The following is a 22,248-nucleotide window of genomic DNA, read 5'->3' as shown; positions in this document are numbered from 1 at the left end:
AAACCCACAAATGAATGCACAGATCATTTGATAGACAAACAGGAATATCAGCACAAGAACAGATGTGTGCAGCCCGAGGCGCCACACAAGGCTAGAAATGGTGTACATTATAAGTGACAGAGGCAGTGTGGTACGCAGAAAAAGGCATTGATCTGATTAGAATGCAGTGTGGCATTTTCAGACACATCTGTCATAATATCATGTAACAAACATGCGATCGGTTTTCTATTTATGGCATAACTGTGATAGATTTTCACGTCTGCTTCAGCCCCCTGTGCCAATCCATCTTTCTTTGAGTCCATGTAGATTGTCATGGCACTGGACTGTGTCTACTGCTGATGGTGATAAGGAGTGATTGGATGTTTCATGTGTAATTGCTGGTTATGGGATGTTAATTGTACTGAGTGGCGGCCTGTGGGACGTAACAGTAGATACGTCTGGCAGGCGTAGCGCACACACACGCACAGCGCGTGGACACTAACACACACTTTCATTTTGTAGTGTTTGTTTAGATTAGAGGATGTGTTTGTGGTCTAATTATTGTCATTGTAGTAGAATTGGGTAGTCTATAAAGAGAAATCCTAATTGTGAGTGGGGAGTAGATAATTTTCTAGTTCAAGATCATTTGTTGACTGATGTTAAAGAATCCATCTGCTCTGCTCTCTCAGGCCTCCTGGAGTTCTCTCCTGTCCTCCTACGATACTTCATCTCAGGTATGAGTTTGATGACTAGGTCGTAGATACCGTAGTGTTGTAGTGCAAATTAGTAGTGTAAATTATCACCATATGTATTATATTTGATAAAGAACGTACCTTTTGTCATTCTTTATGAAAAGTGGGCAGAAAAGTCAAGGAGACAAAGAGGACAAGGAATGGTAATATTCCCTCATGTGTTGCTGTGCTTCAGTAGTTACTTGGCAAGCTGTAGCTAGGTAGCTAAATCCACTTGTGGAGTTGTTTGTTTGCTGTTGCTCTGTTGTGTGGCCCATCTGTTTTTCTGAGTTAAAGTACAGTATGTCACAATTCTCTGAGTAAGTTTCCTTTTAGCCCCCCTCCCCACTCCCTTTCAGCACAAGTTTCACAAGACGGTAAAGAGGATCCGTGAAGAACCAGCAGACGATTCTCATCTGTTTAATTCCTCTCAGTCTGATTGCGCCTGATGAGTCACAGTTGACCCAGTCACACAGCTGTGTGATTCTCGGTGCACTGATTCATACAGTATGCCACCGTGATGACAACCCCTCTTCGCTAGCCTCTTCCGTTCCCCTCCCTCACAAACCGCTAATGAAGTGAATCACAACTGTTTTTCCCCCCCAATCCCTTTACCCCAACAGCTGATGGTGAGCGATTGCATCCACAATACTCTTTTAATTAGTATAGAGAATAAATTGGTTGAGCATGCCTTTTTCCTTAATTGCTTTTTCCTCAGCTTGGATTTAATTGGGCTGCAGCTCTGTTTATTGATCTCCTTTGATGTGCTTTAATTTGGATAATTTTATATATTTATTTTGGACATGACGAGTCGGTTTGTCTTAGGGGGAGAGTGTTCAGCAACACGGCCAGTACTGCAGCAGACTGCAGTTTATTCAGTGAGCCTGGGGTCCAGCGTGTGATGGCAACAAGGTGGAGAGATGATCAGACCCAGAAGGCAGCAAAGCAGCTCTACTACAGTCTGAGAGGCCTCAAGTGAACGGATCTTTGATCTTACATCAACATTTCATGAATGCAAATGAAGAGGAGTAAAGGGAGGGAGGCAGTCTTTGTGGGCCTGCAGGCCACTACATATTCTTCCAGCAGCTAGTTTGTAGTTTGTGCCTGATTCATGCTGTGTCATCTCTCCCCCTCCTGCGTGCCTCAACAAAGCTCAATTTTCAGCATCCTCCTCCATAGTTTCATAATTAGTATGCTTCTATGTGTGTGATTTGTTTGCTAGATGTTGATGTGTGCGTGTGTGTGTGTGTGTGTGTGTGTGTGTGTGTGTGTGTGTGTGTGTGCTCGTGTGTATGTGTGCAATCTTCTGTGGGAATTTGTTTGTGTGTCTCCACTGACTGCTTTTTACTCTCTAGAACCCTACAGTCCACCTGTGTAACTATTTTGTCTCCCTCACAGGGGGAAACTTCACCCTGGCCGAGCTGGGAGTATGTGAGCCAACTCCCACTCCGCATCCTGCTGCAGTTCCCTACTGTCCCGACCTGGGCCTCCTTCAGAGGGGCTACTCCCTCAGCGCTGGCTCCGATGCTGACTCAGATCCCGAGGGCACACTGTCTCCAGAGCGAGCCATTCAGCTGTGGGCTGGACGAGGAAGAGTAAAGTCCCGCCGAAGCTCAGGAGTGTCCAGTCATGAGAACTCAGCCCTCACCCTCACCGACTCAGAGAATGACAACAAGTCTGACGATGAGTCAGGTAGGACAGAGGTCTACAGGGAGTGTGATGGAAATGGGATGTGTATGAAAGTTAGAAGAGCTTGTGAGAAATACGTGTAAGAGAGGGATAACAGGACGCTCCCCCACTGTGTGATAAGCATTATGGGATAGAACAAAAACTTAGTTACATCATGTTAGATTTTCTGTACCTGATCAAATCCAGAAAGTGTTTGCTTGTCTCCTTGTGGAAAGACATGAAAAAGCACGTTGTACAAATCAACATGAGGATGCACTTATTTCTGTCTCATGTTTGGGTTCTTTGTTGCGTATAAGACAGCGCAAAATAGAAGTTTAGAGTGTCATCACTCCCAAGGAGTTCCTGAAGATGGCTGTGAGGCTCTCCAGGCTACCATCTCCACTGCTGCTCACCGTGAATCACTATTCGCAAGTTTCATCATTTAACATCCTCGGGATAGTGTTATGGCGCAGTGTAGAGATTTCTTCCACAGAGCAGCAGTAGGGTTATTTCAGTCATTGTTGATGATGTAAGAAAGAGCCCATTTTGGAAGTTCTTTTGACCCATGATTCCCAAACTGGCTACATGTGCTCCAAGGAGTATGCAGGGGGAGTTCTGCCTGTCTGTCTAATCAAAAAAGCCAACTGAATAATCCCATCAAAATCCTACAAAAATAAACTACTGTTTATAGCCTGCATTCCAAAGGACTATTGTACTCTTCCCTCCCTGACCGGTTCAAACCCAAAGAGGCAGGACAAGGCCTTCTGGGGATGTGCATCCATTAGATTATATCCAATTCTGCCTGGGTCAGAAAAAAGTAAGGCCCTTAAGCACCCAAAATGCTGCCTAACGTGCTCAGATTTGTGAAAATGGTTGACACAAACTCACCCCATGGCCATGGGAGCAGCAGAAATGTTCAAAACCATTTGCTCCAGGGCTCCCAGCCCAATGACAGACAGAGCAAGCATCAATGACCACTGCGCTGACCTAGCCGTAGGTTTTGCTGGGGCCATCCATGAAAGTAGATGGGATACACTTCACTTAAAAATGTTTGAGAATCCTGAAGACCCATTTTACTGTCAAAAGTATCTCTTAACTCATCACTTACGAGCTACAGGTGTTGCCCCTTGTCTGAAGGTAATCCCAAGTATATAGTTGTGAACACAGACATATGAGACAGACATATGAATTGTGGGGAGCTGGATTCATCGATTGCATCTGTTTCTGCTCTTTTTGATGTGAAGAGCAATGGTTCAATACTCCCTTGGGAGCCATCCTTATTTTCATCAATAGCACTTAGCTAAAGCGCTCCAACCCTACCCTCTTATACCACATATCTGCTCAGATTCCACTGGCCTGTCAATTAAAAAAAATTCCAAAACACATTTCTTCAACAGGGGGGTCCGTGACCCTTTGGTCGTCCATGTAAGTACAGCAGGGGATTGCGAAGATGTTGGTTGATAATTTTTTATATTTAAAAAAATCCCCCAATTGTTTTTACAAAAATGTCAATGTCTTTAAAGACATATAAACATGAATCCTATACCCACACATTCTGTAATGCACAGGAGCTCTGTCAAGCTGGGCACCAGTTCACTCACAGTACAGCTCGAGCCTAGACCTGTCCCTCCAAGCCTCCTGTACACCAAGAGGAGGACCTGCCTCTATTGCTGCTGTGCCAGTCACAAGGCCACATGTTACACGCTGGCTCTTTCAGGTTCCCCTAATTGGCCAAGAGCCTGTTCAGTCCCAAGCTGACTGCATGGGAGGATCCCAGACGCAATGATGCGTGCTGCATTATTTAAAAAGAAGATAGCTTTGTTAAAAACAAAACATAAAAATGACATTTATTCACCCATGGATCCTTGTGCAATCATTTTTGCAAGATATTGCCATTCAAACACAATCCCGGCTCCATGTCTCCATCAGTTAGGGGGTCCTTGACCTGGAAAACGTTGAAGACCCCTTGTCAAGATTTATCAAACCAAATGTATTTTGCTTATCCAAGATGAAGTCAAGTGCATGCTTTCCTTGAGTCTGTGTGGGTTTCTGAGGTTCCCACAGGAAATCTTCTTCTAGCAACTTTTGTTTATTGCAAATGTCCAATTTCCTTGTTGTTCCTGATGCAGTCGTAAACCTTCACACGAGTCTTGCCGAGGTGTCAGTAGAGGTTAATGAAATGTGGATGGAAGGAAAAGTAACAGCCTAATTAATTGAATGTTTCAGCAGCTGCTGGTATCAGACACGGAACAACCTCTTTTGGACTGAGGGCCTCGAAATCAGAGACTTGTGTAGATTGATCAAACTACTCAACACCTACTAAACATGTAAAAAAAAAAACCACCTTGCCTGAGAAGCGTCTCTCATCCCACCACCCGATAATTGCTTTGTGGTTAATTACCAAGCTAATCTTGCTGCTGCAGATATCAGCCGCTCTCGCTCTTTCTGTCTCAGGCAGAGAGCGCATTTCCAAACCTTGTAAAATAAGCCTCTTAATCCAGCAGCACTATATGGTGATAATCATTTGCGTTCAGCATGATGTCACTGCATGTTGATTTTTGGGAAGATCTGGAGTTTGTCTCCCTGTCTCACTAAAGAAACAGTTTCTGTTGCGGGGTCTGTTGGTCAAACTCACACTGATGATTATACAGAAGGCTTAAAATCATTAAATTTACATTTTCAACTTCAAAGCTCTATAGACATATTGAAGTGGACTATTGAGCTCACACCTTTAGGCTTGTCTCAGGTCTCACAGACCACAGAGTTAGATCAGGCTCCAGTATTGCTGTCTCAGCTCTTGTGAAGAGATCAGAGGCAGTGAAGCAGCCTGATAAAATGACCAGGTGTGTGTGTGTGTGTGTGTGTGTGTGTGTGTGTGTGTGTGTGTGTGTGTGTGTGTGTGTGTGTGAGATGATTCATTTGCTACATCTCTGAAAAAGAAAATTTTACCCTTCACTGCTGAACTGTCCTCCAAATAGTACATCTTACACTGATGGCACATCTTAAAGCACCCCAAGGATTTCACTCCCAGTAGACTTAACCAGTGTGTGTGCCACGAGAACTGTTGGTGCATGAAGTGCATTTGTGTTGCGTTATCTTTTCTGTCTACAGGTATGAGAGCGCCCAAACCTTGCACATGTGGGTAGAAGTGTGAAACATGAACAACGGGAGTGTCAAAACAGCAGGGGGAGGATCTGAGAGTCTAATAATAGAGATTGACAGAGCCAGACAGAGAAACAACATCATAAACACTTGCTAACAAATCAAAAAGATAGTGATGTGCTAAAACACCAAGCGGCAAGCATCACCACTCTCATCTTGCTGCATCTCTAACAAGCTTCCTCAGTCTCACCTCCATTTGCTTCTACTCCTCCTCCTCCTCTTCTTCATCTACTGCCTCTCCCACTTCTCCTTTTCATCTTTCAAGCTTCTTCTGTCTTCTCTTTGCTCACGCTGTTCATCTCAGCATCCCTCGTTATACACCTGTCAGTACAGCACGCCGGCGTGACTGACAGGTGCCACTTTTAGGGTCTAGGGTTCCCCTTCAGGGCAAGAGTATATGGATGGATGGATCAATGTGTGTGTGTGTGTGTGTGTGTGTGTGTGTGTGTGTGTGTGTGTGTGTGTGTGTGTGTGTGTGTGTGCGCACGCGCGCGCCTTATTTTAGATTTCACTACCAAAATAGAAAAATCTGAGAAACGGTGACAGATATCAGGGAAAGTATTATGTGTGTGTGTGTGTGTGTGTGTGTGTGTGTGTGTGTGTGTGTGTGTGTGTGTGTGTGTGTGTGTGTGTGTGTGTGTACGCACACGCAAAGGACAACTGGCTGTAGAATCATTGCTGGACCTTGTATCTTATCTCCCTGTTACTCAATTTCTGTCATGAATAATTTATACAAAAATTCCAAAATACACAAATGCTGCATTGTGTCTTTTATAAAAACAAAGTCAGGAGAAAAGAGGCAACTTCACGCCTCATGTGTTTATCTTTTGGGTAAATTTATTTGCAAGGACAAATCCGACAAATCTGCTGATGCTTTTCAGCATGAAGCACTGATCTGATCGTGTATGGCAGCAGTAACATCTTTTTTTAAGGCAGCACATCTTAGGCTCCAAAAAAAGATTTGGAATATTTTGCTTCCATACTTCTTTCAGACGAGGGGACAGAAAATCCCTAATATACACAGGTAGGTGTGTACAGTGTTTACTTCAGATTTCTTTTTCTATGGACATTTATGCAAATGAGTGCATGTGTCATTACAAGATGCAATACAACAGCGGGAATTTTATTTGACAACAGTTAGTTTTATTATTCATCAGTCGTATTAGAAAACCTTATCTTTGAGTGACTTTGGTCTCTTGAAATCTCCAGTAGACCTTCCAGACACCAAACTTGTCCTGTTTCTTCCTACCTATACCGTAAATGTTTAAAAGGTGCCTTATTTTTGTCCTGAATCCTGATTTATTTTATTCCTAAAAACATGGAGATTTCATTTTTTTTTTATTTGCTGCAGTTCACGCGGAGTATTCTGTTAAAATAATCAAATTTGCCCCAGAAATGTATACAGCCTGCAACAAAAAGTTTTTGGTCTCTGTAATAACTTTCCTCTATCATGATGATGGTTGGATTTGTTTCTGATGTTGTTGGGTTTTTTGGGGGGCTTTGTTTGTTTTTACTAACTTGTTTTCTTGAATAATATAAAGCTGAACTATGCACACTAATAGGTGTGGCTTCATTGACTGGCTGATCGGGAGACGGTCACCCTTTCCCGTAGCAGTGACGATCATAAAAGCCAAACTTGGGGCTTCAAAATGGGAGTCCACTGACTAATGGTTGATTTCACTCTAGAATTGTCTCATCCAGGTAGTCATCAGGGGAAGTTCCATGGTGAGACCATTTTAACCTGCATGTAGTGTCTCACATTAATGGTCCAAAACCTGCAGGAAGATCAGGACATAGCATCATTCTTGTGCAGTTCTTTTGGCCTCTTGGTTGATTTTGTTGTTGTTGTTGTTGTTGTTGTTGTTGTTTTTTGCCTTTGTGTCCTCTAAGAGTAGAGCACTTGTTGCCTCTTGGTGATGAAGACTTTCTCCTCATATTTCAGATGGCCCGATAGGCGTGCTATTTTTGAATGTTTGATTCTAGAGGAGGTGAAAAGTCTGGAAAACAAACAAAACAAAAGAGAGTCGATAACAAATTAAAGAGTGTGATCCTTTGGATAGATAGGAGTCGTCAGTCAAGGTGCCTGGTGCCTTGCTAGTCTCAACACAATTAGCACTATATACACCTAATGTAAACAAGTGAAACCAAAGTAATTGGTTTAGAGAACTTTTGGCACAGCGATATGTGTGTGTACGTAGAAATGATGTATTGATTTTGTTTGGAGTTGTGATAACTGGTCAAGTGTGTATGCCTGTATTAGTCGTGTAAGATGTATAAAAAGATAGAAACATACTGCAAAATATGATTCACTGTTGCTGAATATACCATTTATATATAATACAATTTTCCATACCACGTTCAGCAAGATTATGTTAAGCAGGATATTATTATTTTTATTGTAGTATTTCGTAGGTTAGTGGGTTTTTGTATTTACAATCGGACAAATGCAGACGCTAACATATATTCATTCATTCTGTCATATTCATTTTTACCAAACTTTGAGGACGGTTGCAGGCCAATGAAGAACTAATTTAGTTTTGTGGCAGTTATGCCATAGCACCACCCTGGTAGTTACAGAAAATGGTAGAGCACGGGAAAACAAATGATTTGTTTATTTTTGGCTTAAATCAAAGTGGATAACTGTACATTAAAAATGGACGTATCTTGTTTTTCATTTTACACATTGATATAACGAACAGTTTTAGGACAGTTTGATTGTTGATAGTAGTCGGTGGCTATGGGGCTCTATTTGCTTAAGCTAAATGTATTTCTTTCTGCATTCTTGAGCCACAAATAAATAATGCAGGAGTGGAAAAATAACTGAGCTCGATACCTATTTCTGAGTATTTGAAATGCAAAATACAATTTTGGGTGAAAAATCACTTTTAATTTGAGTTCATCATTGATATTCACGTGAACCTACTGTACATAGATATATAGATTTGTTTTCAAGGACTGTAAAAGTCAGCCTGTGAATTACATTTTTCAACTACTGCATAGTGGCTCCTGAATGTGCTTCATTTAGAAATTTGGTTGTTTCCTACAGATCTCTAAAAGTTTGAAATCAGGCACTGAACCGAAACCCTGTGATTATTTTTTCATTTGTTTTTCTTCATTTACTCTTAAATTTCAATTACCGGCAAGTATATAAAGCCCTTTCAATTGGTTTTCTAATGCAATTGAGAGATTTCAAAGTTTCCCTACATTCAGCTTTATTGTTGAGTATTGAATCAAGACACTCCGCTTTTATTGCTCCTTCCAGACACTATTAAAATAAAGAGACTAGAATGTTGACTTGGCTGAGCCAATACAAGTTGAGGTTGCGCAAGCAACAGAGTGAGACAAACAAATATGGGCAAACAGAGCAGCATCGGGAGATTTCATTTTGGCAAAGTGGAGGAAGAGATTTACTGTCACACTGTGCACTGCCCCATAAAACGTCCGTCTGGAAACACCAGGACGAGGAGGGCTTGTAAATTCCCACAGCAACGCCTGATGGCCACATTCAAACTTCATTGATCAGGAGGGAGACTGATTAAAACATGCATTAGATGGATAAGATCAGGCTTTGACATTGATTTAAAGCTGAAGGCCCGGGCAGACTTTATGGCCGTACATCGTCCAGTGTGGTACGCATGCTTGTGTGTGAGCTTCCATATGCCTCTCGTTCAATAGAGGCCTGTTAAGGAAACAGACAGAATGTTATTCAATGTCAACACTAGTTTCCATCAGCAGAGGCAGATCGAAAGAAATATTTATGAGGTGGAGCCTTTCCAAGCACACATGCCGTATTGTATATGAATAGGAAAATGCTTTTAAGATTTGGTTTGGATTCTGTGTCAGAATTGTGTTATTCACTATTTTCTAGCTCTCCCTTCATGTACTGTCAGGTTTACCTCCAGTCCTCCTGTTGTTTCTCACTATTTGTCATCTGCTCCATCCTAATGTGTCAACTGTTAGTTAATTTATTCTGTTTTTCCTTTTTGTCACTCTTATATTTACTTGATTGGACTTTCAGAATCATACTTTTTTGTCACGCTGTTTGTTCTTTGTTTTGACTATTTTTCATTTTGTTGAAGTTTGTAATTTTTGCGGAGGTCGTTTTCACACCTGAGCTCTTCTGTTCACTTTCAATGAACCCTGCTGTGTTTTTCTGGGTTGCCTAAGTGAATCCTAGCGCTGTTTGTTTGAGGTGTGAAGGCAAATTAGACAAATATAGCAGGTGAACTGAAAAAAACATTGCCTTATGAGTCACATGTTCATTTTATCATGTATTACCACGTTGTGAGACAGTGCGGAGGGAGAGGGGAGGTGAAGAAGGAGAGATGGGTGGATGTTTTAAAACACACTGGCAAGACAGGAGCAAGAGCATAGGGTGTCATAAGAGGATTGTTAAACCTTATTTTGTCATCAAAAAGTCTTTTATCAAACAATGGTTCCTTTTATTTGACGATAACACTGGGAGGGAAAAGACACGTAATGCAATTGCACGAGTATAAGGAGCGTGTCATGGTTATTGGGGGAAGTGGGACCCAAACACAGATGGCAGGCAATCAGAGTACAAAACAGAACAGACACGAGAGACAACATGAAGACAAACTTGGGAGGGAGGTGGGGGTCTGGAGGAGGGACAGGGCAGGACAGCAAAAGAACACCAAAAAAACAATCTCAACCAGAAATTGTGAAGCAGGAGGGCCAAGCAGAGGGGCACAGAGACTGTGGAGGATAGCCTGGAGGCTGGGCAGAAGAGCACGGAGAGTCTTAGGGTACTGCCGTTAATGAAACTGAGTCCTGGGACAGAGGTGGGCCGGACTACCCAGGAGCCGGGCACGCCATGGGCGGGGCAAAGGGATCAGGAGCTGGGTAGGAGGGTGGCTGGGTACAGGGATTAAGAGCAGCACCTGCCAGGACCCTCGACGACAGAGAAGCAGTGGTGTCCGCCAGGACCCTTTGCACCAGAACAGCAGTGGCACCCATCAGGACCCTCAGCGCCGGAACAGGACTGGCGTCTGCCAAGACAGGAGTGACGCCTTCCAAGACCCTCATCGCAGGAACAGGACTGGCGCCTGCCAGGACAGGAGTTATTCTCGCTAGGACCCTTGGCACTGGAACAGGAGTGGCACCAGCCAAGACCCCTGGTGGTGGACTGGTAGACTGCTCACCACTGGGCTGGAGACAAGGAACAACAAGCTCTGACACACTAGAGCTTGGGGGCCCTGAGGATCAGCGTCCTCATGTCATCCATCACGCCCTGACCTCCACTGCAGAGCTGGGTACCGCATCACCCAATGCCGAAGCAGGAATGGTGCCAGCCAGGACCCCCGATGCCAGAACAGAACCCATCCGAAGGTGGTTGCAGCTCAGCTGGAGAGGGGACTGGACATGGCTGCTGCTGAGCAGGGGGAGTGGCTGACCGACCTACTGCTTGCAGGCTGGGAGCTTCTGGCTGACCTGGACGGGTTCTGGTTGAACCACCAGGGGGAGTACATCAGAACGCAAAAGGAAGAAACAAATCTTGTATTTTCTTGTTGCCACCAGGTGGGAGTATGACTAATCTGCCCCTAAGATGATGGGATTCATCCTTGGCCATGAGAACTGGTCAAGACAAACAGACAAATGCCATTAAAAACATGAACTACTTGGTTGAGGTAATACTTACATATGTTTTATAGGACTGTGCAACTGAAATACTCCTGATGGGTTTAGGAGATAAACAGGTGAGATGCCAGCAGCTTAGAGCTTGTCTGTGTGATTTTTGATCTCGTTATTTGTCGTGTTTGACAGAGAACGCAGTAAAAGCAAGTGGGACCAAATGAGAAATGCAAGAGCCCCCTTGAACTGAACGGAGCTTTAGGTGTGAAAGAGGTTTGAAGTGGCTTGGTAAAAGGCAATAAGCTTTGAATGAACTGCTACTGCATTGTGTGCCGATCGTCGTGATCATGAACCTGCGTGACTTGTGTGTTATACTTGCATGAGTGATCTGGATAGACGTTTGTCTCCAGACTGAACCGTCTCTGTTGCAGCAGACAAGAGACATTCGTAAGCAGCGGTTACTGAGATACAATCCCTCACACAATCAAACACAAATTAATATGACTGAAGAAAATGTGCCTCAACAAAACAACCCCACCACTTACCATCTGCAGCCATTCTGCATCTGTACTTGTGAAAGTTGACAACCCAACACACAGCAGGAAAAAACCACCAGCAGACGCTGTGTGTGGCCGAGACAAGGAGAGCCTGCACAGAAAGCTGCTTGAACAATGTGGTAAGGCTGTTTGTTTCTTACTTTACGGAAATAAACTCTTTTTTTGTAACTTCAACACCACATGTCTCTCCCTTCCTCTCAACTTCTCACTGAGACTCTGCTAATTAGCTCTATTGGAGGGTTAGAACCTAGGGGAGCATCATTTCTTGCTGCATTTACTTGCAATCAGAGTTCTACGCTTGTAAATTAAAGCCACAGTTATTCACATTGTGAATTTCCCAAAATTGGAATGGCAGCTGGGGTGGGAAGACATTTTTGGGGAGTGGCAGCCGCCACCGCATCAGCTTAACCCCTGTCAGCTGGCTAAACACAGACACGCCGCGGCTGTTCACTCGTTCAGCCACCAACGTCCAGCCCAATCATACAAGCATGCTGACTAGCTGCCCTCAGACACCCCCCCCCCTCCCCTCCCCTGCTCAATCTCCCCATCTGGTCTGCTAGATAATAAATCACGGTGTAGTATTGTGACATGTGTGACAGGATGTATTAATCTCATAATTAGGAAAAGAAAAGGTGGCGCTAAATTTAGTCTGGCCTTTCTCTCTAACCCCCCACCCCCACCCCCTCATCTGGGTATGCTCAATTGCCTTGTTCCCCTCATTGACTCTTCCATCGTTTCTTCTGCTTCCACCCTTTCTTTCAAGCTGTACCATTAAAACATCTGCAGTCACGTGTTTTGTTGTTTTTCTCCCTTTATCTATGATTACACTTCCTAAAAACTAAAATTGGGCAAAGTGAATCATGATTAACAAATCAAATCTTCTAGTGCAGGTGGCAGAGTGCCTGCACCCACACTGTCCTCTTTGTTCTTCTTTGTGTTCTAAAGGAATATAAACCCAAAATCAACCACATTCAAGGCGGCTGATGTTACATTAGATAATATTAAGAAGTAGGGTGCTGGAAGGATTTTGTTGTAATCAAGGTGGATTAAGATAATGCTTAATTATGATCGTTTTCATTTGGAACTCTTTGGAACACAGACTATAATCATGTCACACAATTATTGCTTTTCTTTCCTCTGAGTTCTCCTGGAGCCTTGGCCAGATTTCCACTGCAGCCATCTCAACACCAGTAACACAGTCCATGCAGCTCCTGTCTATCAAATTCCAGCCCCACTCATGGAGTTGGACTGATGGGGTCCCTCAGGACCAGCGCTGTCCCCTCAGGGTCTCTGCAAATGTGAAACTGAGAGTGTGTGTTAGGAAGGTTGGGGGCATTAGACTCTGATTGAGTTTTCAGAGAGCTACGTGGGGTGCGAACGGCTCGACAATGGTCTAACAGAATTAGTAGCTTGTGATGAATGGTGTGTAAGAGCAGCACTGACAGCCCGCTTTCACAAATACACACGCGTGTGCGTGTGTGTGTGTGTGTGTGTGTGTGCTTGTGCGCGTGCGTGTGTGCATGCACGCGTGTGTCTCTATACCTCACCAACTAGTTCAAGGACTTTTTGTACATGCAGTGAGAGCTATGTGTGCTGCGATGAGGGAACCAGTGATGAACACCAGCCCACTGCTGCTTGTATCTGTACGTGTCTGTCTTTGGGTCAAGTATAGGGTTTGGAAATGCCCTGCAGTCGGGATCACACTGGTCTATTTGGCATACGAAACATAGACTTGTGTTGTGTATTCATGACTCAATAAAGGCATGGCACCTGTGATTTCACAGAAGATGATAATGCACACACTTGCAGTCAGGCAGGTACATGAAGAAGCCATTTTTTCATCTGAACTCCGAGTCAGTTGAGGAAATCAGGCCCAGGCTTTGATACATGTAGCACACAATGTCAGACATTTTCTCACTTACTCTGTGTTCTAGGAAATGTTCTAGGCAAGGGCATACCTTGGTAAATACTGGAGACAAGATATTCATCCATCCTTCCATTTTCTTCCGCTTATCCTGTCAAGGGTCGCGGGGGGGGGGGGGGGGCTGGAGCCTATCTTAGCAGCTTACGGGTGAGAGGCGGGGTTCACCCTGGACAGGTCACCAGTCCATCGCAAGGCCAACACATAGAGACAGACAATCATTCACACTCACAGCCACACCTACGGTCAATTTAGAGTATCAATCAGCCTCGTCCCCTCTTGATGTCTTTGGACTGTGGGAGGAAGCTGGAGTACCAGAGAGAACCCACACAGGCACAGGGAGAACATGGAGACTCCACACAGACAGATCTCGTGTCCGAGCTGGGGCTCGAACCCAGAACCTTCTTGCTGTGAGGCGACAGTGCTGACCACTGCACCACCGTGCTGCCCTGGGACAGGATATGTCGATGTCGAAGATGTTTGCAATCTTGTAGGTTTACAACAAAGACGCATTTGTTTAGGCTACACCTGGAGCTAACCCCAAGAATTGCTACTCATTCCGCTTGATGCCAGTTTACACCAAAGATTCATAATAAGTACAATCAGGAAAGTTGCAGTGGCATCTCAGAGAGTTGCAGATCAGCATTTCAACTAGTCACATTGTGAATTGTCAGTGAAAATGAGCCATTACAGGACCTGAGTGATGAAGATCGTGATGTACAGTTGATGTCACTACATGTGTTATTATAATTTTGTACAGCACTATCTGCTCAGAGACATAATGGAATGGAATGTAGCCAGTTTTTAATTCAATCATAAACAATGAAGCCTTTTGCAGTACTTGAGTTCATCTTACAACTTCTATGTCGGCACTTACGGGCACTTATGCCGGTGTCTTTGTGTGATTGGCTGTTCTTCTCCCTCAGATATTTGTATTGCTTGAGAATTCTCCAGAACATTACCTGCTCTTTTTACACGAGTTGAGATGGACCCAACTTGGACTTTTGTGACTCATAGCTCCTCAACCTAATGCAGGATACATTGAGGTCTGCAATAAATGTGTGAAAGGGACTACAGATACATAAGGAGCAATACTAATATCCCTCCAGATGGACGCTTGCTCATTAAAGGGAACAAAGGTACTGACGAGGAAAGAAGAAAGAGGATTTAGAATGAATTTGTGAGACGGTGAATCTAAAGCTGTTTGTAATAAACTGATTTATTGAGGGTAATGGTGGTGCGATCATGCTGCTGTAGTGACTGTATCTGCAGTGAGGGCCTGCCTGGTGTCACAGAGGATCCATGGTTAAAATAAAGTCACAGGCATAGTTAAAAGTCATTGGCATCAGACTTGCTGACTTCCTAATAGGGAATTTCGAGCACCGTAATGACCTCTCCTCGCCATCTTCAGACCTACCAGAGAAAGGGAGGATGAGGGAGAGAGATAGCAGGAGAGAGAGCAAATTGAGATTTCGCTGGCCAATTATGAGGAATCATATTTTCCTCTGCAATGCTGTTGAAACTATTTGTAGTTTAATGATCAGCGCTTTGCTTGCTAATGAAGGCTGGAGGTGTCTGATTGAGAGGAGGATGTGTCTGAGGACAGGGCAAAAGTTCTGTTTGTTTCCAACCCTAACTTTTTTTTGGTGCTTTATTTTTATGTGTCTAGTTTCACTTTTCTTTTGGTTTGTGTTTTTTTTTCCTTGATTTGTGATAATCTTTGTTTGTTGTTTCTTTGCCTTTCTTTCCTCAATTCCTTTTTCTCCAGCGTACCTAGATGATGAGGAGGATGAAGATCCATTTGGGGACTATGTGATCAGTAAGTGACTGCAGCTTTTGTTAGAACACTTAGCCCCTTTCTGTTTGTGATTGTGTTTAATGTGCTGTTGTGGCTCTTTGTCTGTGTGTTTTCTCTCTTAGTTGATATATTTGTATGAAAGAGGCTGTTGCACACAATGTAACAACTTCTGACTGGGCTCCAGCTGAGAAAGTCCAAAATTATTTCTGAATATAAACAAAAATGGACTCTCCTTGATAGTATGATTGCTCGTGTTGCTGTAAAAGTTGCAGTATTCTCATACCTTCAATACAGCAATGTATTTCCTTCAGATGTGAGAAGTTGTGAGGATGTTGGTGGGGGGAAAGGATGGTAAAATAATTCTTTACATAACTCGTGTGATTAATCTGATACAAGATGAAACTCCCTCTCACACACCTCATCTACATTTATGAGCTCCTATTCTTATGATCTCCTGTTCATTAGCACACATCCAACCAGTTAATCTCTTTGCACTTGATCAGAGAAAATTTCCCAATGGGTGCTTGCCCCCCCAGCCGTTATAACTCAGGCTTATTTACTCAAGTCTCTGAGAATGTTTGTCTCAATGAGTGTGAATTAGTGTTGATGTTTATGTTATTTGTCTGTAGAGTTTTCATCTGTTTTCATTAGTACCATCGGAGGGGTTAGGAAGAGAATGTAATGAATGTAGAAAAAACATGTAGGTTAGGAAGAAATGGGTATTTTTCACACCGGAAGGTTTGTGCAATTTGTGTTTGTTTGTTTTCTATAGACATCATATCATCTCAGCGCCAACACTTAAGGTCACAATGTTTGTGTGAACAGACAGGAAGTAAGACTGTCTTTCTGAGATGTGGAGTTAAGAAGTTATGGGTTATTATGCCGAATGGAGTTTCTAGGGCCTGTACCTAGATTTAACAACTAAAGATGAAAAATTCCTGTGTTTTGCTAACAAAATGCCTGTACACTGGAACAATTAGCATCTCATGCAATTGAAACATTCTTCACTACTCCAGTTAATAAGACTCACCTTAAACACGGAAGTAAAAAGTTATGCTAGGGGCGCCATGGCTCAGAGGTAGAGTGGCCATCTAGCAACCAAAGGGTTTCGATCCTCACTCACTGGGTTAGCCCCCCCCCCCCCCCCCACCGCAACCCTTAACAGATAAGCAGTTTAGACAATGGATGGATGGATGGATGGATGGACAAAGTTGTGCTAGCTCCTTTATGATTGCAACTAAAAGCATTATTTTGAGGCATAAGTCAGGGCCCTCAATAGATTTTGGCTGATGTAAAATATCTCAGAGGGGTTTGATATTCAAATAGACACAGGACTGGTATAGCCTACTGAATTGTGGCACTACTTGTCACACTTTACATAGCAGCCAGCCAAGTGGAGAAGGCTAGACTATATAGTGATTTTGAAGGAACAAGGCTGTTTTTGAGGAAGCACTGTATGCTCATTGTCCATCATTTTTAGTGCCATGGATATGCTTCTATCCACTGTGCGTTCGCTTATATTAAAGCAGGCAAAGATTGTTTGGTATTAAAGTTTATTTGATGACTTTTGAGATAGTTTGTTCCCCACCAACATCAGTTATTAAAGCTAATCTAATAAGCGGTCAGCTGTCTGGAGCTCTGTAATACACCCAGAGTAGAGACAAGGGCATCTATCTTGTCTGGCTCTAAAACCAATTGACAATAAGTGTATTTCCCAGGCATTAAAAGACCATGAAGACCATGTAGTGCTGAGTTGAAGATTCAATGTGAATCGAGACAGTCACTCATTATAAAACACATTATTCTAAGGATTAATGTATGGACTTCCTGCAGTGTGTATGTTGTAAAGTTGTATGTTCAGATAGTGAAACCACAAGGAACTGCAGGACTAGACTCAGTGTCGTAAATAAAATCATAAAACAATAAAATGACATCATACACATACACCATTAACAGAGGCATTGAATGGGACCTTATTGATGGAAATTGCTGAAAGTATATTTAAATTCCCAGACTTCACTCTGGCTGGGTAAATTATATGAAGCAAAGTTTTGACGGCTGCATTACTCACGTTAATTTCCCTCTTTTTCATTACACTCATGTTGGTGGAAAGACATCAGAAATATATTATTTTGTGTACACTGTCGTTGTGGTGTTCGGCAAGTAAATTTTCATGACTTTCTTGACAAAGAACATATTCACTGTATTATGATATACACAATTACAGTGGAGGGTAACCTTCATGAAGAATTGATGAATGATAAGCTTTTATAATAAGGTTTTAGATTAAACATCCAGGAAAATGACTGTACTTACTGTTAACTGAGTCCCATTTTTCTTGCTGTGAGTTCTTTACTAATAATGACGCAGAAAAGTAACATCACAACCTGGAAAGAGCAGAGAGCAAAAGCTGTCATTCTTTGACACTGCTGCTTTTCCAGTTTATAAGGCACTTTTTCATTTTAGCATTTCAACAAAATTCAAAATGTATTATTGCAGATGTCTCAGGATTTTGAAATGTATTTCGATTCCAAATTGAAATAATGAATACTCTGTCTTCCAAAAGTCAACCATGATATTTTCATTGACTTTGCAATCATGGAAAAAATGTCAATATATTCTTAAAATTTAACCACCTAAAATTACAGAGGAATATTTCACAACATGGCAGCATTTACCAAAGAAAAACAGTCTGAATCAGTCAAAAGAATGATCTACAACTCACTGGTCAGATTTATGACAGGTCATAAATCTTCGAACGGTCGTCTGTCAACACTGGTGCTGCAGGAGCAGCCATTACAGTACGATACAGCCTTGCTTTAAGCCAACAGTCCTACAGTCCTTTTACTGATATGCCTGTTTTATGGATGCTTATGCAATGTCAGACATCATGGTGGTGCAGAATGGATGGACTTCATCTCCACCTGAGGGGCATCAATGCCCACAGCTGGTTAATCTGTGAATTCCACCTGTATACACACACTATGGAAATTAAGAGCCCTAAAAATCTGGTTAGATGGATAGCGACGTCAACATATTTAAAGCAATTAAACAAACATGATATTCATCTGTCAAGTTTAGTGGATTTTTGATCATCTTCATCTCCAAAATTGTTGTAATTTGTTGTTTTCAAAAATGAAATTCAAAGTCAATAATTCAAAAAACTAAATGGTATGGTATATTGGCATTTTAAGAAGCAAGGAGTCATAGATATTCACTCACATATTAGAGACTTATTTTCCAAATGAGATTGAGATTATGAAATGAGTTCTGTGATGCTCCAAGTAATGTATTCCCTTTTTTGCTGCCTGTATACTCGTGGTGTGAGCCTAAGTGATTAAGTCTTCGGGGGTCGCTGTGCATCACGTGAAGCAGATGGGGGAGAGGTGCACAATTCTATTCATTAAACATAAAATTAGCACCTCTCCCAGAGTTCACTATGAGTCATGGAATGGTTTTAGTTTTTTGTTATTTTTTGAAAGAGAAAACACAACGATTATGTTGAAAAATTAATTTTTGGCGTGTATGAAGCGATACAGTCAACAAACAACCAAGGAGCACAGGATTAAATTGGGAACACGTACAGTATTTTCATTTCACCAGTGAGGAGATCTAAGAACAGCGCTGGACGAAAACACCAGTGACACAAATGTTATTAGAAGTCAGAAACGGAATGTCTTGATAGCTTAAAGGTTAGTTAAGGTTTGTCCATCAATATTACTTCATACCTTCAAGATCCAAACATGATACAATTTATGTTGTAATGCGGCTTTAAATATTGGCATGTCAGACTTGGACATGATGTAACATAATGTAATGAAGAGCTGCAACAAGCAGCTACAGAGAAATGCTTTATCTGACTTATTTAAATGGATATTTAGGGAGAAACTGGGGGTCTCCAGTGGTTCGTCTCAGGTGATTGAAGTGTTACATCTCGATCGTACATAGATCTGTTCATCACTTGTGCTGGAAAGATATTGAGATAGTGCATGTGAAGAAGTTCTCTGCGCTTGACAAGAATGCACCACATGACAAGGACAACGGTGCCGAGATTGCTGACGGACTACAAATGGTGTTTATTGTTTGGAAGTTAGAAGTCATAGTGTCTCCAATAAGTCCTTTGGGACAAGTCGTTAAAAAAAAAAAATATACGAGCAATTTTTACGAGAGTAAATCTCAGTAAATAGCGGGGAAAGCTGTGGGAGACAAGATACCATTCAGAGGTTGTTTTTGTCACTTTAAGAAGGAACAGTTCCAGCAGCTGTCACTTTATTGTTCCAGCACACAAATAAAAAAGAAATGAGAATCAGTGGCATCATTAACCGAATGGAATCTACTGTGCGGTTAATAAACCTTCATAGAGCTTTTTTATTTTTTTTTCCAATTCATATTTTAAAAATAGAACACATCCAGGCACATATTCATCCAAAAAGAGTTCTCCACTGTCTGTACATCAACATAGCAGCTCTGCTACAGCACTTCCTCCTCCAACAGAGTGATTATGATGGGCTGATTGGTGTTTTGTTTTCTTGGGGATGAGAAGATCAATGTGTGGTTGATGGTGGGGGCTGGGCCTGGAGCGGAGAGAACCAACAAGGCGGAGTGGGGATGAGGTCTTGTAGCTTTCGATTTGAAACCAGGGATCAGGAGATTTTAGGGGAGGAGAGGATGGAGTTAAATCACATGATAGAAAGAGGACAGAGCTGCGAATCTGGGGGAGATTTTAGTGGGAGGGTAATGGATGAAGGATGAGGGGAATACGAAGAAGGAGGAGTGATTGAGAGTAAGATTGGGATTTAACTGTACAGTAGAAGAGATGACTGAGGATTAACATTCTGAGACTGACTGTGAGCGCTGGGATAATCTCTGGTGTCCTGCAGAGCATGGTAGGGTGCCCAGCACTGTTAGGGGGGTTGAGACCTACCACCAGGCCTGCCACTTTGTGTGTGTGTGTGTGAGCGTGTGTGTGTGTGTGTGTGTGTGTAGGTGTGTGTGTGTGTGTGTGTGTGCGCTCACATGGGACTCTGAGCCGAGGTGTGGCAGGTGGAATGAGAAGCTGATCCTAACCCACCCTTTACCCCATGCAGCGCTCTAACCAGTTTTCTGGATGTGCACCATGGGTAGCGTGCAGTGGGTGTGGCCGAGATGTTTTTCCTCATTGTCATGACGGCTCTTGGCCCAAAGCTACTTTATGAACAACACTCCTATTTTCCTCTCTGATTTGAAAAGTGAACAAGATGCAATCCAGCATAATAACTGCACATGTGGTGAGGAGTTGTCACTGTATAGCTCCTTACAGAGCTATAATCCATATTGATTTATGCTTCACGCTGTTTCATCGAATGGAGCGCAGATGCTGTGGGGTACCACACAGCATGGTGAGGCATGGCATTGCCTTGTTCTGGCTGGGGTTTGTTTGGGAAACAAACAGAAAGCAAGAGATTACCTGATGCAATCTCTAGTTTTCACCAAAGCCAAGTCTTGATGTAAAAGACATAAACACACACATATCAATTTAAAGTTTAGATTGAGATTAAGGTTGAGATTACCACCCCCCCTTCCCTCAACTGGAGGAACAGGATGGGCGGGTTAGCACCTTGCTGATCCTCACCCACTGCTTCTCATGGCTCATAACCAGGAGTGATGATGCTTCTCTCCACCAGGCTAGATACAACTCTGAGTAACGGCAGTCTTTGGGCTCACATGGCCTCATAACTCTCCTGATAAGGGGTTGGTAGAATGTTCCCTCTAACGTCATATCCTCCACATTCAGACCTTCGGTTCGTACAAAGTCCTCACAGGCAGGCATGGAGCTTCGCAGACAAACCAACAGCATGTTCTCACATAAATCTTCTCTGTCCCTCTTGGCTCTGTACCAGTGGATTTAGGAGTTTGTTTCAAGAGTGACATAGAAGCTCCCTTCTTTAAGTCTTAAGATATGAGGAGTTTAAGATTTCTCCCAGATTTGTTAGCAGTCATTCCTATCTTATCTTATTTTCAGCTGATTTAACATTGGTAATGAACGTTTATGTCATTAGCAAACTACCAACGTAACGATACCTCATCTGTCATATTCAGTAACCCATCAGAATTTCTCTACAATTAAAAATAGATTGATTCCTTTGACGGGAGTTTGACTTCTAATAGAATATTAAAAAATTAGATAATTCTAATAAAATATTAACACCAAAAAAAGGGGGTTGGGAAATATTTTAGGACATATAATATGATATGACATTATGTGTTTATTTGCATGTCATAGAGGAGGGGGTCACTGGCCTTGGCAGAGTGGCCTTCGAGTTCTGCTTGATCCATGAGGGTGTCAATGGAAGAGCTGCACATTATGAATCAAGGCAGCACAATCCTCTTAGGTGTGTGCGAGGTTCAGACGCTACTCTAAGATCAGAGCTGGGGGGGGGGGGGGGGGGCTAGACCTTAATGAAACTGTGACACATGCTGTGCAATGCCTTACAACCGTTCATCTCCCTATCCCATCGAGTTCACAGAAATATTTTTCTATACATGAAAAACTGTATCGAGATTATTTTAATTGGCCTGCTCTCATTCTCATCTCCCTGCTTTCTTTCTTTTTTGGTGAAAAAAATAGCATATGTAGTTTTGTAGGAAAGACTTTTAATGAAGGTGTCCCATATGTCAATGCAGTCTTTGGTTATGTGGTTACTTAGAAGAAGAAGCAATATCAATTTATAATATTATTTTTGGAGAAGGTTGCCGTGGGCAAATGTATGGAAACATTTTCAGAGTGAGTGTTTGTTCTGTTGCTTCAACTTCTCTGTCACTACATGGTCTATAAATATACTACACCAAACAATTCTAAAT

At 42.5% G+C, this 22,248-nt stretch overlaps 1 protein-coding gene across 6 annotated transcripts in view; it reads left to right on the top strand.

The window, feature by feature from the left end:
• tenm2a (teneurin transmembrane protein 2a) overlaps positions 1-22,248 on the top strand; it is a 227,807-nt gene that overhangs the window by 82,798 nt on the left and 122,761 nt on the right. For 5 of the 6 annotated variants that reach the window (XM_086223073.1, XM_086223071.1, XM_086223069.1 and 2 more), the window contains exon 3: positions 2,109-2,402. In XM_086223073.1, the coding sequence (XP_086079199.1) occupies positions 2,109-2,402 (294 nt within the window). Of the gene's footprint in view, positions 1-2,108; positions 2,403-15,378; positions 15,430-22,248 lie in introns of all 6 variants that reach the window. The other variant, XM_086223072.1, reaches the window with a different exon arrangement.

Source organism: Aulostomus chinensis, chromosome 13 (genome assembly GCF_037954235.1).
Source record: "Aulostomus chinensis isolate RoL2024-O1b breed Wild chromosome 13, RoL_Achi_v1.0, whole genome shotgun sequence".
Lineage (NCBI taxonomy): Eukaryota > Metazoa > Chordata > Actinopteri > Syngnathiformes > Aulostomidae > Aulostomus > Aulostomus chinensis.
Note: the sequence above shows the minus strand (reverse complement) of the source record. Positions and strands in the feature narration are given on the sequence as shown.